The 17192-nt window shown below is 45.8% G+C and overlaps 1 protein-coding gene across 6 annotated transcripts in view; it reads right to left on the bottom strand.

The window, feature by feature from the left end:
- Positions 1–1261: 1261 nt before the first annotated feature.
- The window catches only part of plekha1b (pleckstrin homology domain containing, family A (phosphoinositide binding specific) member 1b), a 39882-nt gene continuing 23951 nt past the window's right edge, over positions 1262–17192 (bottom strand). For 5 of the 6 annotated variants that reach the window (XM_063003219.1, XM_063003218.1, XM_063003220.1 and 2 more), the window contains 5 exons: positions 14520–14588; positions 12072–12136; positions 11864–11927; positions 10923–11012; positions 1262–6707 (listed from right to left, as the gene is read on the bottom strand). In XM_063003219.1, coding sequence (XP_062859289.1) covers positions 6393–6707; positions 10923–11012; positions 11864–11927; positions 12072–12136; positions 14520–14588 — 603 coding nt within the window. In that variant the 3' untranslated portion in view covers positions 1262–6392. Of the gene's footprint in view, positions 6708–10466; positions 10508–10922; positions 11013–11863; positions 11928–12071; positions 12137–14519; positions 14589–17192 lie in introns of all 6 variants that reach the window. The other variant, XM_063003223.1, reaches the window with a different exon arrangement.

Raw genomic sequence — 17192 nt, 5'->3', positions numbered from 1 at the left:
AAGAAGATCCTGAGTTTGATTCCCAGGTAGGAGTTTGCATGTTCTCCCCGTGTCCACGTGGGTTTCCTCTGGGAGCTCCGGATTCCTCCCACAGTACAAAGACGTGCTGTCAGATTATTTGGAGACACTGAATTGCCCCAAAGTGTGTGTGTGTGTGTGTGTGTGCGTGCGCTTGTCCTGTGATGGAGTGGCGACCTGTCTGGAGTGTTTCCTACTGTTTGTCCAGTAAATTGCACCCACCGTGACCCACCCTGACTAGGATAAAGTGGTGGTAAAACAGACAATGAATAAATGAATGAATAAACCATGTAATATGTTTAATATGAATATTAAATTTGGCATGTTCTTTCTTTTACTGGAATGACAGCATGAACTCGAGCTGCATGGACTCCATAAGTTTGTACAAAATCTGATGATTCAGGCGCCCAGGTGGCGCAGCGGAATATTCCCCTAGCACACCAGTTCTGAGACTTTGAACTCCTTGGTTTGAAACTCAGCGTTGCCACTGGTGGACAGGGCACCATCTAGAGGGCATAATTGGCAGTGCCTGCAGCAGACACGTTTCTGCTAGGGCGGGGTGACCGGACTATGTGGGTGGGGTCTTCAAACGCTGTGTAAGGACCCTGATTTGCAGATAGAGAGGCACCTGCACAGAATGCATAGGTGAAAATGGGTTCCGCTAAGGGCTGCGCGCGGGTCGGAGGAGGCATGAGAAGCAATATACCCATCTCGACTACAATCAGGGATCCCCCAGCAGCGGAGGACAAATTGACTACACTAAATTAGGAGAAAATGCAGAAATAAAATAGAAAAAAGAATCTGATGATCCATGTTCTTCCATATTCATCTTGTGATGCTTCATAAATGCTGGATGGGGTTTAGATCAGGTGACTGCTGGATGTTTGAGATCCGTGATAAAAGAAATATTGTGTAGGATCGAATCAGTATAGAGGATGCATTCAGGGTAATTGGACACGACTAGATTAGGGGAGAAAATTGGGTGTAAAAAAGTGGGAAAAATTTATATAAAAAAAAAAAAAAAGTAAAAAAACACCAGCGCTTTAGGAAGAAGGAATTTTCAGTGTTAGTGAGGCGGTGCTTTACATTACAGTGTATAAATACACGAGCAGAAGAAAAGACTTCCTGTCGGTTCTGTTCTAACATGTTCCTCGCTCTGAGACGGCGATGATAACAGTAACACCTACATTCCCACCTTTAATAAACACCGGCATCAGAATAAAAGACACAGGAGGCAGAGAGCAGCAGTTAGAATTGGTCAGTTTAATCTTTTTCACATAATAAATAATGCAGATGATTTAGGAAAGTGGAGCTCAACACCCCAAGGATGAAAATCAGCTCGACGTCATGTGGAAACTATGCAGGCACTTGTAAAGTAGGAATTGTGCAACGCGGTTCACGGGCGGACAAGTCGACACAAGAACGCAGACGGCGCGGTAACACGGGCGCCGTCCAATCAGAACAGAACACAGCACAGAACCACAAAGAGGCGTGAAGACGCTACTGAGAGAGAATGAACCGATATTTCATCCTAGAAAAAACTACGAACATATCTAACATTAGTGTGGAGTTAGTGTGACTAGAAAACCAGGTGGATTGTGTTCAGCATCGGGGAACGGTTCAGGTCGGGCACCAGCCTACCACCGCGAAGTCTGGGTACTCTACAGCAGGGTCTTTCAAACCCTGGGTTGTGACCCTTAATAATGATTAAATAAACAAATAATAACAGGCACAACACGAAATGAACTTGTACACGATTGCCCTCTTGTGGAGGCTTTAGGTTACATGTTGTAATCCACAGTGGGACCAGATTGCCACCAATTTCATTAAGACAATTTCATTACCACTTTAGCGTATCCAATTACCCAGTGCATTACGCTTCCTCTCTACTAATGCTGATCTCCGCCTGGTTGAGGAGAGCGAGATTGACACACGCCCCCCGACACGTGTGCAGTACCGACTGCATCTTTTCACCTGCACAAGGTGAGTTCGTATGCGGATCAGCTTTGTGTACGGAGAGCCACACCCCGATCAACACTTTATCCCAGTCTCTGTGCAGGCGCCATCAATCAGCCAGCAGAGGTCGTAATTGTATCAGTTATGAGGTCCCCATCCATCTCCCACCCTGTATGAACAACAGCCAATCGTTGTTCGTGTAGGCGCCCAGCAGAGCTATAAACGGTGAGTTTGAAATGTCAGCTCTGGTGTGCTAGTGTGTTTTACCGCAGCACCACCTGAGCGCCCCCAGTTTCACGAATTAAGTTAATTTCGTTTTGTGTTTTATTTTGATGAGTTGTTTGTGCTGCCTGTGTTGCGGTAAAAATAATGGACATAATGTGGATTGCTTTAAAAAAAAGTTTAAAAAACCTGATCTACAGATCTACAGGCCAACTCCGACTGTCTGGTTGGGGCCCCGGGACGAGTGGTAGAGGAATACAGAGTGTACAGCGTGATCCTCCATATGTGCTGAAGCTCACTGCAAGCCATGGTGTTGTACAAGCTGCAGGAGTTACTGGTTTGAATCAGGACCTTTCTGACCGGCTTTGAGAAGATTGAGCAGGTTCAGATTATATGGATTAAAGGCCAACTTCAATTTGGACGCCTCTTGGCATTGCTTGGAAAGGCGACTAGGCTTTAAATGCCAGGCATAATGGGCAAGAACTTATAAAGATTAAACCTAGAGAAGAACTGTCCATGTTCTCTGGATGGAAGGTTAGCACTGATGTCCTAGCTACTCAGCAACACTAGCCAATCTTGTAAATCTGTAAGCTTAGTTGGAGAATGGAAATGAGCAGCTTTTCATTTTCTCCAAGCATGTGGTGGCTTCAAATCCACCCTTCCAGGCTAGTAGCCAACTGACCATTCAGTGTCAGTTAAACATGATGCTGGACACAATCACCCCAAATACCATCATTTTTAGAGACGGATCTCTTACAGCACCCAGAACCCAAAACAAATCTACAAGAAGAATTGACAGTATGATTGGACGATTGATGGCTCTTCGTCAGCCATCAGTACGATCATCTTCCCAACAAAATCTTGTTACTGGTTACTGAGAGCGTGTTTGTGATTCTAAAATATTCAGTAATTTCATCAGCAAATCACTGGATCTCGTTTCTTCCTCTGGCTTGTAGAAGTTGAACCCTGAACCCTAACGTACAGCGGGTGAGAGATCCGGGAGCTACAAAATCTGACAACACAAAACTAATTCTGATTTTAGGTTGATGTATGCAATATACGTATATATATATATCAGTAGCAAATCGTGATTTGTAAACCTCGCCCCCATAATCCCCCAGAAAAAAACAGCCTAGTTTTCTTACAGCAGTTCTTTAAGGCCACTGTTACATTTCTTATATGTGAATTTGAGAATAAAGTCATAATATATATATATACAGTATATTTGTAATGCATTTTCCTCTCAATTTAGCGCACTAAATTTGTCTTCCACTGCTGAGGGATACCCGATTGTATCCGAGGAGAGCATGTCGCTGCACACGCCTGCATTCTGCACGGGCGTCTTTTCTGCCAATCAGGGTCCTTACACAGCGTATGAAGATCCCACCCACACATAGTCCGGTCCCCACCCCCTGCAGATACGGTGGCCAATTAATTGTTTCCTCCCGATTTAGCGCACTAAAATTGTCTTCCGCTGCTGAGGGATACCCGATTGCATCCGAGGAGAGCACGTCGCTGTACACGCCTCTTCCGACACGTGTACAGCCCTCCTCTTCTCGCCCCTGCATTCTGCACAGACGTCTCTTCCGCCAATCAGGGTCCTTACACAACGTATGATGACCCACCCACATAGTCCGGTCCCCACCCCCTTCAGATACGTGCTGCAGGCATGGCCAATTATGTCCGCCAGATGGCGCCCAGCTGACCCTTGGCAACGCTGAGTTTCAAACCGAGGAGTTCAGAATCTCGGCGCTGGTGTGCTAGTGGAATATCCCGCTGCACCACCTGGGCGCCTGGTAATATTTTATAATATAATATATATATAATATTATTTGCAAAGCCGTTTCAGTGTTCTTATACTAACACTAACCTGATGCTGCTGCACCAGGAGACTGAGAAACTCTGTTTTTGTGAAACAAAAGTGTAACTTTACCCCGAATGAGACCCCAAGAGATAAACTGCTGTCCTCCTGCTGCAGACCGTAATATGTCGACTTTATTTTCAAAATCAAATATAAAAATGTAACAGTGGCTCTAAACCAATGTTATGCAGCCTTCAAAATGCAACTAGCAACCAGCCACAGAGCGTTTTTACCTAAACAAAAAAGATTATTTCCATAAAATGCAAAGCACCCGCTGTTTCATTCTGTTCTCTTATACTCTTAAATAAACAGAAAAGTGTTGCACTTAAACATGTCCGTGTAGAACCATCACTGTTATAATTTTTCCCCTTTTCTCCCAATCTAGTCGTTTCCAATTGCCCTGACTGTAATACTTCCATGGCTTGCACCACCCCTGCCCTGACAGAGGAGACCAGTGACGAGACTCTTCAGAGCTTCATTGGGTCTGGAGAGACACGCTACACTGCTCTGCGATTTCTCCCCCCCTTGTGCATGCACCTCAACCAGCCAGCAGACGTCACATCTGCAGCAGCACTGAGGAACCCAGACAACCACCCTCTCTCTCTCTCAGACACGGCCAATTGTGACTCGGACGCCTGGCCAGATTGACGAAATAGCTGAGATTTTAACTCCAGAGCAGCTGGAGATCTCAGCGGTGGTGAGCTAGCGCATTAGAATGTAAGCCGTGCACCCCATGTGTACAGTTTTAAACCAGCAAATTTTGTCTCTATGGTTTCTTACCCTTTATGGTACTTTATGGTAGCTTAGGGCTTAAGGTACTGGACTAGTAATCAGAAGGTTGCCGGTTCAAGCCACAGCACCACAACGGTGCCACTTAAACCTGAATCGCTTGAAATCTATTCAGTCATAACCTGTTAGTCACTTTGGATAAAAGCGTTTGCGAAACGCCTCAAATGTAAAGGATTTTCTACAAAGCTGAAATCTGGCAACCCAGATTATTTGACTCAGAATCATGAAACATTTTCACTGAGAGCATATTTCCTCTAACTGGATGTGCAATCAGATTATGTTTGTGTTGTCAGATTTTTTGCCGTACTCTCATCCACTGCAAATAAAAGAAAAGTCACCCAACAAAAACGTTCTAAAATCTATAAAATTTAAGGATAAAATTGTTTGAACGAGTTCCATCAACACTGGAGGTGTAACGATACACACATTTCATGATCTAATATGTACTGTCATCTATAACAATACAATACATTTGGTTCATGGTAGATATATGGATGCCTGGGTGGACCTGTGGTCTTGGGTTCGAGTCCCGGTGGTGGTGCTTAACGGACACAACTAGCCGTGTCTGAGAGAGGGAAGGACAGACGGGGTGCGACATCCCTGCTGCTGCGAGAGCGACTCCTACTGTCTGGTCAAGGCACCGGAACGAATGGTGGAGGAATATGTAGAGAGTAGTGTGTTCCTCCATATGTTTTACACACTTGGGTTACATTCATGACAGGACAGGTAGTTACTGCTTACACAAGGTTCATCAGTTCAGGTTTAATATCAAACTTTGTATCTCCAGTTCACCTCACTTGCATGTCTTTGTACTGTTGGAGGAACCCACGCAGACACGGGCTCCACCCGGAAATCGAACCCAAGACCTTCTTGCTGTGAGGTGACAGTGATACCCACCGAGCCATTGCACCGCCTACAAATTAAGTCAATGCAAAAAGATGGGCAAGGGTAGCTCAAGGGTTAAGGTACAGGAGTAGTAATCGGATGGTTGCTGGTTCAGGCATCACATCTGCCAGCATGTTACTGTTGGGCCCTTGAGCAAGGCCCTTAACCCTCAATTGCTTGCAATGGATAGTCTTAGTTGTAAGTCGCTTTGAATAAAGGCGTCTGTGTGTCGCTTCAAGAACCTCATGTTAAGTTTGGAACATTATGCGTATCGTTACACCCCTGTTGAATCTATTAGTTTAGGATAAATAAAACATGATACAGGAGATAAAAGCCAGCAGGTACCTGAGGACAAAAGAAAAAAAAGGAAAAGATTGAGTGTTTAATGTATCCCAAACATATCACAGGTCTTAATCTTCAGTTCCGAACTTCCCGTTCCGACCAGACTGAACGTTTGTGCTGGAATGTCAGTCTGTAGTACAAACTACAGCATCCCGCAGTCATGGATGATAGACCAATCCCATAATCCAGCTGTGTACACAGAGTTCCACACTGTACTGCTCATCCGGGCTCCCGGTCATCCCGACAACATCATTCGCGTCCGTGCCGCAGTCCCTCGTCTCGTCGTCTGGAATTAAACTGTAGTAAATATTCACGCTCTTTAAACTTCTGTAATCTGCAAATCGTCCCCGTCTAGCTCAGAGAGCGATGAAACCTCGGCGCTGCTCCTCCGCTCCCAGGGCGATAAGTCATTGCCGCCGCTCACTTGAAGAAGAGGCGCGGGGCATCCTGAAGGGACAGGCGGCTGCGCGGGCTGCCCCTCAACAATCCGCTGAGGTCTGGCTCTTCCCACGTCATGCTGAGGACCCGCTGGGTTGTGGCATTCTGGGAAGTGGTGTTCAGTGGTGATGGGTGAGCGAGGGACTGGGGGTCCTTGTTCGCTACAGTAAAAGTTGGATGGGGGTTCCCGGCGCTCCTGTTGAAACAGTCAAGGGGGGAGAGGGAGCGGGGGACGGTTAGGGAGGGAAAATATGATTTAAAATAAAGCGTCAGTGAGAGTCGGTGAGAAGACTCATGATAATGTTTCAGTGATGTGCTCAGGCGTGGCAGCAGGAGCTTCAGAGGTGGCAGCTTAGGTGGTAGTGGCAGCCGAAACCTCAAAAGTGGATGCAAAAGGTTGGAAGATCACAACTGGCGAGAGCAGAAGCTTAAGGAAAGGCAGTTTCAGTCATGGTGGCAGCAGAAGCTTTAAAGTGGCAGCTTTAGGGAAAGTGGCAGCAATGTTAGAAGATGCAGATTTGGAAGAGGCAGCGGAAGCTGGTGTCAGCAAGAGCGTTAAGAAAGTTAGGTTAGGCTAGCAGTGGCAGCAAAAATGAAGGCGAGGCAGCTTCAGTGGTACCTATAGTGGCAGATTTTGAAGTGTTAGTTTCAGAAGTTACGTAGTAGCGGAAGCTTCGTGCATGCCCATTTTAGTGCTGGTAGTGGCAGCACAACCTTTAAAGTAGACAGTTTAGTGGCTGGAAAAGCTTTAAAAGTGGCAGCTTCCCTGGTTGTGGCAGCAAAAGTATTTTGAAGTGACAACTTGTAGTATCAGCAGTAGTTTTAGTGGGAGCTTTAAAGGGGACAGCAAGAACATTGCCACTGAATGGCATCATCTCAGCATCATCACTAATAGTGGCAGCATGAACTTGAGGAGTGGCAGTTACGGTGGCAGCAGTAAAAGTTGTAGTAAAGCTTCAGATGTAGCAGTAGAAGATCTTGGAACAGCAGTTTTATCAGCAGTGGCAGCAAAGGATTTAGGAGTGCAAGCAGCAGCCACTTCAACAGCATTGAACAGCTGAATGTTAGGGGACAACCACTATCCCAGACTGGCAGCTGGAGGGAGGGCAGTAGCAGCAGTAATGCCAAATGGAATAGCAGGGATTTAGTCACATTTCAGTCTCTGGAAGGAAACCGCCACAGGTAACAGACAGAAAAGAGGAAAAGATTAATTGGCTAACGTGTTTCAGACATGCTCGTGTGAGTGGTGTAAAGCACATGCAGCATGAGGAGTCGGAGGTATTTAGCACAAAGTCATTACAGAAAAATAAGCTTTCATTTCATGCTGGAGCTCAAATCAGAACAATATGAAAAGCAATAACTTTACTGAAGCCTTTAACAAAATGCAAGTGGTGAGATGGTGATTTGTTGAAGTAGTGAGGTGATGAGGTGATGAGATGAAGTGGTGAGGTGCTGCAGGGGTGAGGTGTTTAATTGGTAAGGTAGTGATGTGGTGAGTTGGTGAAGTGTTGAGATGTTTAAATCATGAGGTGGTGAGTTGATGAAATAAAGTAGTGATGTGGGATAAAGGGGTGAGTTGGTGATGTGTTGAGATATTTAAATGGTAAGGTAGTGGTGTGGTGAGATAAAGTGATGATCTGAGAAAAGCTGGTGATGTGGTGAAATGGTGAAGTGGTGAGGCGATGATCTATTTAAGTGGTGAGGTAGTGATGTGGTGAGACAAAATGGTAAGCTGGAGAAATGACGAAGTGATAAGATGAAGTAGTGAAGTGGTGAGATGGTGAGATTGCGATCTGGTGAGATTAGGTGGCGAGTTGGTGAAGTGGTGAGGTGTTAAAGTGGTAAGATGGTGAAGTGGTGAGATGGTGATGTGGTGAGTTGACAAACTGGTAAGTAGGTTAAAGGGTGAGGCGATGAGTGGTGATGTGAGATAAAGAGGTGAGTTGGTGAAGTGGTGATGTGTCGAGGTATTTAAATGGTAAGGTAGTGTGGTGGTGAGATAAAGTGGTAATGTGGTGAGGTGATGATGTGAGTTGACAAAGTGGTGAGTTGGTGAAAGGGTAAGGTGATGAAATAAAGTAATCTGGTGAGATGAAGTGGTGATGTGGTGATACGGTGAAGTGGTGAGGTGATGATGTATTTAAATGGTGAGGTAGTGATGTGGTGAGATACAATGGTAAGCTGGTGAAATGACGAGATGATAAGATGAAGTAGTGAAGTGGTGAGATGGTGAGATTGCGATCTGGTAAGATGAAGTGGCAAGTTGGTGAAGTGGTGAGGTGTTAAAGTGGTGAGATGACAAAGTGGTTACAAGGTGAGGTGATGAGATGAAGTGGTAAGTTAGTGAAGTTGTGAGGTGATGAGATGAAGAGGTGAGGTGGTGATCTGAGATAAAGGGTAAGTTGGTGAAGTGGTGAGATAACGTTTTAAGTTGGTGAAATGGCGGGGTGATGAGATGAAGTGGTGAGGTGCTGAGGTGTTTAAATTGAGGTGATGTGGTATGATGGTGTAGTGGTGAGGTGATAATCTGGTGAGACGAGCGGTGAATTTCGGGTGGGAACGATTATTTGGGGACTTGTTCGAGGGGCACGGATGATTCCTGATAGTTCACACATGCCCTTGGTACACCTGCCAGAGGAGCAACCAGGTAAAGTGGCACCATACAGGTTCAAACCTTGACACTTCCCAACAAGAGGTGCTCAAATAAACTTCTACAGGGACAGAAGGTTCTGTGATCTGTACCGAGTCGTTTCCTGTGACTGTTTTGTGTCCATATAAATCGGGTCAGTTTAAATTCACCCGTTAGAGAGTAAAAGAAAAAAAAACATACTGTCAAATTACACACGCAGAAAATTTAGCTGGATGGTCAGATCTCCATCTGCCATGAATAAGAAGCTGCTGGAACACAGGTGTCACTGTCCACAGTCAAGCGAGCTTTACTTTGCCATGGCTGTGCAGGATACAGCAACCATCAAAACTCTACTGTTTACTAAACTTAAACTACGTTGTGATCAAGTAAAAATGTTACCAGATCTGGTCCTAAAATAAGCACCTGCAGTTTGAGCGTCCCATAACATGTAAAACACATCATGGAGCCAAAAGTATGTGGACACCTGAGTGTGAGCTTGTTGGACAAACAATCAAAACCATGGACAGTAATACAGCCATTCTGTTGACGTGTGTATATGGGAGACAAAAAGGGCATTAGGGAGGTCAGGATAGAGGGGCAGGCTCACAGTCAGCATTCCAATTCATCCCAAAGATTAGTTCCAAAAAGTTGGAAGCATATGAATGACTTTATACTGTATGTTAGCAATGGGTGTGGCTAAAGCACCTGCACTTAATAATTAGGAGGGGTGTCCACATACTTTTGTTTTGCTCAGTGCTCTGGAATGAAGGGTGGCCAAATGGGTGACCTGGGTACAATATGACTCGTTCGGCAAATCATGTCGTATTGAATTACCTTCTGCAAACATTCTAAAGGCAGTCACACAGTGATTGTATATCCTAGGCTTTACAAAGAGCAGTAAACAGGGTTCACGTATTTTTTCCAACAGTGACACAAACCAGAACCCAACCCACGAGAACCGGAGAAAAAGCTGAGCTCAGCAGGTGCGGTGTTGAAATGAGATGGATGGATAAACCAATAGATGGATGGATAGATGGATGGATGGATGTGACATTTTAAAAGTGAGAGCAATGACCGCCTGCCGGGACGGGCGAGGCTGGCGATGGGTGGCGGACCACCGTGGCTCATGCATGACCCGAGAGTCGGCTGGTTTGCTTCGATGTTTTTTTTGTTGGTGGGTTAAGAAGCAGGGAAGCCAAAAACCAAACTAATAAAACCAAGAAAGCACCGGGGCGTGACCCTCTGGGCTGGGATGCAAACAAACACAGAGGGGAGGGTGGCGGGTGGAGGCTAAGGGTTCGGGGGTGCTGGGAGGGGGGCGTATACCTCTGAATACAAGGGTTCGAGAACCTTCTGGCCTGACGCATCTGCAACAACACAGTGCACAGCTTGATTAGAACAATACAGATGAAGAGAGGAGAGAGAACCAACCATGTGACCACGTCTGGGAACCATCGATACTGGTGCGTTTGGAGCTGCATCGAGCGCAGAAGTTTGTGACCCCCAGTGGCCTCAATACACATTTGTTAAAAACACTTAATCTTATTCAGATGGACAGACGTTTCGAACAGGAACCTCCTGGTCTCCAGAGCAGATCTGAAGGCAGCAGTGTGAGACATCCAGCAGAACATCAAGAACACCAAAGCAACCATCTAAATTTAAAACAGCGCATCATTTCAAAATGTCATCGTGAAGTGTCTGACTGATGAGTGGACTGTTGAAGGTGCAGATAATAGAATGTCGATGTAAATGTAAGGATTTGAAAGAAGGTGGAACACGTACGGAAGCAGCAGAGCGTCCAGGGCCTCGCTGAGCCACTATAGCTCCAGATATAGCTTTAATCCAGCTGTGCATCTCCTCTGGACTGTCCGTCTGAGGGAATAAATGTAGAAACGTGTTAGCTTCATCACCAACACCAGCTTCACCAGCGTGGACAACATTAAAACCAAAAAAGCACCAGGAAGAAGCTCGTTCTCATGAAGGTCTGCTTGTGAGATGTCTATTGTTTGATAAAAATTTAGGGATCTCACCACCTACAGTGCATAATATTATTAAAAGATGGAGAAATTCCCGTGTTTTCCGGGCTAAAGGAGAAAAGGACCTTCCCTAATGTTACCAACACAAAGTTCAAAATCCAGCGTGTGTCATGGTATGGAGGAGCGTTCGGATCACTGGCACGAGATACTTGCTCGTCTGTGAAGGCGGCATCAATGCCTAGGGCTACGAACACATTTTGGATTAACATGTACTTCCATCTAGACGTCGTCTTTCTTGGCCATGTCCGTGTTTGTTTCCGCAAGACCATGCCAAGCCATCTGCTGCACGTGTTAGAACACTGTGGCCTGGTACTAAGTAAGTGCAGGTGCTAGACTAGCCTGCCTGCAGTCCAGACCTGTGTCCTATTGTAAACGTGTGCAGCATCATGGGCAACCAAGGTCCTTACCAACACAGTGTTGATAACCCCACCACTTTGTCTGGTCTTTCGCACCCAGCAGACTGGAGGCCAATTATGGCTGCTAGAGGATGCCCAGTCGGCCGGTAGCAGAACCGGGATTTGAACCCGGGAGCTCAGAATCTCGGCGCTGGTGTGCTAGCAGATTATCCCGTTTTGCCGCCTGGGTGCCGTTTCATGTGTTTTAACTGCATGTCTAAATTATTACTGTGTTTTTAATATTTCTTCAGGGCATTTACTGGATTAAGAAGAACTTCATGCTGAATCTCACCTGGATGTAGAAGGTTCTTGAGGTAGTGACGAGTTCAAAGAGGTTATCCCTCATCATCAGATCACTGAAATACACAACAAACCCAGAGGAGGGATGAAGCTCAGCAAATTATACCCCAAGGTACAATCCCCCCCCCCCCCCCCCCCCTCCCCTCTCAACACACACACACACACACACACACACACACACACACACACACAGCACTGACCTCTGCTTACACTCCTGGACTTTGCTGACCTCCTTCAGGGGAATCACCCGGAGTGGCTCTCGCTCCTACACAAGCACACACAAACACACACTGCCATGAAGAACGGGTCAGAACATACACACTCGGGCATATCTACGGTCAGCCCAGTACCAGTACTGACACCATCTACAGCACCAGCTATAGCACTAGTATTAGTTACAGAAACAATACCAGCACTAGTACCAGTTACAGTACCAGCACTAATAGCAGTTACAGAACCAGTACCAACACCAGTTAAAGCACTAGTAGCAGTTACAGAACCAGCACCTGCACCAGCTAGAACTAGTAGCAGTTACAGAACCAGCACCAGCATTAGTTTCAACACTAGTGCCAGTTATAGAACCAGTACCTGTACCAGCTACAGCACTAGTACCAGCATCAACATTACCTGCAGCACTAGTACCAGTTACAGAACCAGTACCTGTACCAGCTACAGCACTAGTACCAGCATTAACATTACCTGCAACACTAGTACCAGTTACAGAACCAGTACCTGTACCAGCTACAGCACTAGTACCAGCATCAACATTACCTGCAGCACTAGTACCAGTTACAGAACCAGTACCTGTACCAGCTACAGCACTAGTACCAGCATCAACATTACCTGCAGCACTAGTACCAGTTACAGAACCAGTAACTGCACCGGTAACAGTAACAACACCAGTATCACTTACAGAACAGTGTGTGTATGTGTGTGTGTGTCAGCCATCACTCAGCTTCAGCTCACCTACATCTACAAGCTGGAACATGTAATCTACTTCCTGTTAGAACATGAACCAGGAGGAATGGAATTTACAACATACACTACACCTATACTACACACACACACTACACCCACACCACCACACACTGCATACAACTACATGCTACACCCAGACCATCACACACCCTATACGTCCACACACTACACCCACACCACCACACACCCTATACACCAACAACACACACCCTGTACACCCACACACTACTCCCACAACACCACACACCGTATACACCCCCACACTACACACACGCGACACCCACAACTCTACACCACACACCCTATACAACCACACACCCTATACAACCACACACCCTATACAACCACACCACCACACACCCTATACACCAACAACACACACCCTATACACCAACACACATCCTATACACCCACACACTACTCCCACAACACCACTCACCGTATACACCCCCACACTACACCCCCACACTACACACACGCGACACCCACAACTCTACACCACACCCTATACAACCACACACCCTATACAACCACACCACCACACACCCTATACACCAACACACCCTGTACACCCACACACTACTCCCACAACACCACACACCGTATACAACCACACACCCTATACAACCACACACTACACCCACACCACCACACCCTATACACCAACAACACACACCCTATATACCCTATATACACCTTTACTACACACACGCGACACCCACAACACTACACCACACACCCTATACAACCACACACCCTATACAACCACACACTACACCCACACCACCACACCCTATACACCAACAACACACACCCTATATACCCTATATACACCTTTACTACACACACGCGACACCCACAACACTACACCACACACCCTATACAACCACACACCCTATACAACCACACACTACACCCACACCACACACCCTATACAACCACACACTACACCCACACCACCACACACCGTATACACCAACACACATCCTATACACCCACACACTACACCCACATCACACACGCTATACAACCACACACTACACCCACACTTCTTCTATACTGCACACAAATCACACACTAAACACCGACACCACACCAACAACACACACCCTACACATACACTACATCTATACTGTACTATACAAACTATACACAAACACCACACCCACAGTACACACTACACCACACACACCCTATACCCCCTACATCACACACTGGATACACTCTACACCTACTACATCACACACTACACAACACACCCACAATTCACACTACACCACACACACCCTATACTCTCTACACACCCACTATACCCACACACTGTATACACCCTACATCCACTACACCCACACACCACCATACACACCCTTCATCCACTACATCACACATTATATTCTATACACACTACGCCCACACCCTACACTTTATACACCCACACTGTACCTACACACGTCTGTATTTTATATATTTAATTTAAAAAAAACATTAACAGTACCTGTATTCACACCCATCAGTACCTAACTGATTCAGTGACAAGTCTTCCTGTTCTTTGTCAGGTGTGTGTTTGTGTGTCACATGTGAACACTAAATGTTCATGAGTGTTAATCGGCAGTGTTTGTGCCCACACTCAGACTGGCACGCTGAATGAACGCAGTCTGTCTCTCACTCACCAGGTCTGATTTAAAATAACTGATGGCGTTCTCATCCAGCATGAAGTATCTTCTCTTCCAGTTCTTCATCTACACAGCACACACAAACACAAACCACAAAAATGAGACACTGCTGTTAGTTCCAAAACCATCTCGCAACAACATCACGGCGTCCTAAAACATCTGATTTATGAACATGTGGCTGAATTTAAGGCTGCGAGGATCTCTGAAGCTCCTGAAGTATTCCATAAAAACAGAAGCTTTACTCTGGACACTTCAGAGTGTCCAGAGTTCACCGAAAGTATATGGACACCTGACCATGGACACCTGACCATGAGTTTGTCTGACATCCTAATCCAAAACACTCACTCACTCACTCTTTTAACCGCTTATCCAATTAGGGTCGCGGGGGTCCAATTCAGTGTCTCCAGTTAACCTGACTGCATGTTTTTGGACTGTGGGAGGAAACCGGAGCTCCCGGAGGAAACCCTCACAGACACGGGGAGAACATGCAAACTCCACACAGAAAGGACCCGGGCCGCCCCGCCTGGGGATCGAACCCAGGACCTTCTTGCTGTGAGGCGACAGTGCTATCCATTGAGCTACCGTGCCGCCCGGAATTGTGATTCCGATTCATCCCAAAGGTGTTCAATGCCATATTGCGTCTGTGAGAGACAAAAAGGAATATTTGTGAAATCAGGCCAAAAAACCTCAGACTCACAGTCGACATTCCAATTCACCTCAAAGGTATTCAATGGGGGTTAAGGGCTCTGTGCAGACCACTGGACCTCCTTTATATCAAACTCATCAACCTGTTCAAACACAGTCATACTGGAGGAGTTAAGGGCCTTCCCCAAACTGATGTTAAAAATCTGGAAGCATGTAATTCAGGGTGTCCACATAGTTTTGGCTGAATAGTGTTCTAATATTGTGTTTGCTCCTGTTACTAACTTTAACCTGAGGTTTTCTATTCTTTTGTGTTTCGTTCTTTGATCTGGTCCAACCTTGCGCCGCTGGGTGCGCACACCCATGCATGTTGCTGTGCATGTTTTTGTTAATGTCGACAAAATAAAACAGTCGAGATGTTCATTAATGTCTAAAATATGTGAAGTAGGTGCTCAGTTTGCACCAGCATGAGTGGTGGAGGAATACATAGGGCGTAGCGTGGTCCTCCGTACAAGCTACGAATCTCTGTACAATCTGATCAGCATAAAGACCTGAGGGACTTTGATAAGGACCAGATCGTTAGAACCAGACGACCGGAACAGCAAGGGGTGTCACATTAACCCACAGTGGTCCAAGGGGGGACCAGCCATAAAACCACCGACAGGTTGTTGGGCAGCCAAGACTCACTGATGTCAGAGGACATACACCAATCAGCCATAACATTAAAACCACCTCCTTGTTTCTACACTCACTGTCCATTTTATCAGCTCCACTTACCACATAGAAGCACTTTGTAGTTCTACAATTACTGACTGTAGTCCATCTGTTTCTCTACATACTTTTTTAGCCCCCTTTCATTCTGTCCTTCAATGGTCAGGACCCCCACAGGACCACCACAGAGCAGGTATTATTTGGGTGGTGGATCATTCTCAGCACTGCAGTGACACTGACATGGTGGTGGTGTGTTAGTGTGTGTTGTGCTGGTATGAGTTTTTATGCTGCTGGAGTTTTTAAATACAGTGTCCACTCACTGTCCACTCTATTAGACACTCCTACCTAGTTGGTCCACCTTGTAGATGTAAAGTCAGAGACGATCGCTCATCTATTGCTGCTGTTTGAGTTGGTCATCTTCTAGACCAGGGGTCATCAAACTACGGCCCGATGCTTTCATCTGACCGGCCCCTTTAACCACAGTAGCAATACATGTTGTCTGGCCCCTGTTCATCTTTAAACTCGCAGTATTATAGCGGGAAAAAAATAACAGAAAAAAAACAAAATTGGCCACCTGGAGTCTCCGTAGATTATGCGGGTGGCGCTCCAAGCATGGTGGGTTCGGCGAGAGGAGTGATTATGCGTATCAATCGAGAGATGACTGACCGCAGCCACTGCACTGCGTTGCAAAGCAGTTAAATGGAATGTCATTATGAAAATCGTCGTGTCCTGTGTTGATTTCATTAAAACTAATGCTCTTAACTACAGGCAGATTCAGGAATTATTGTCCTGTTTGGACGCGAACAATTTTACTTGGTACACGACCTTTGTTTGGAATACGACTCGCGTGCTAGAACTTGTACGGGTCAAAATGAGTCCCGACACCGCGCGCTACTCTTGTTTACCTCTCGCGAGACAAAGCCACGAGCGTTAACGGTGTGCCGTGTTGCTAAGCAACATGAGGGCGAACATAACATTCGCAAACTATTACACTATTTCTTGGACGAAACACCCGCTTAATGATCAGGATTACTGTTTATATTCATCTGGACATTTCCATGTATAGTACATGACTTAAAATTGTGTTCAACCAAGTTTGTACTTTTTCTTTTCAGTGGTGTATTAATATGGGATGATGTGAGGTGGTGACAGGTGCGCTTATATCGGTGATTTTACAGCGGCTTCGAACGCGGCTCAGCCAATCAGATTTTAGGACCGGAACTATCCGTTTTATACATTATTTTATACAACCCCATCAACGTATAATATGCCAATAACAATATGATTTTTTTTCATGGGAACGGATTAATAATTTTT

Source organism: Trichomycterus rosablanca, chromosome 10, assembly GCF_030014385.1.
Source record: "Trichomycterus rosablanca isolate fTriRos1 chromosome 10, fTriRos1.hap1, whole genome shotgun sequence".
Lineage (NCBI taxonomy): Eukaryota > Metazoa > Chordata > Actinopteri > Siluriformes > Trichomycteridae > Trichomycterus > Trichomycterus rosablanca.
This window is presented reverse-complemented; position numbering and strand designations above follow the sequence as displayed.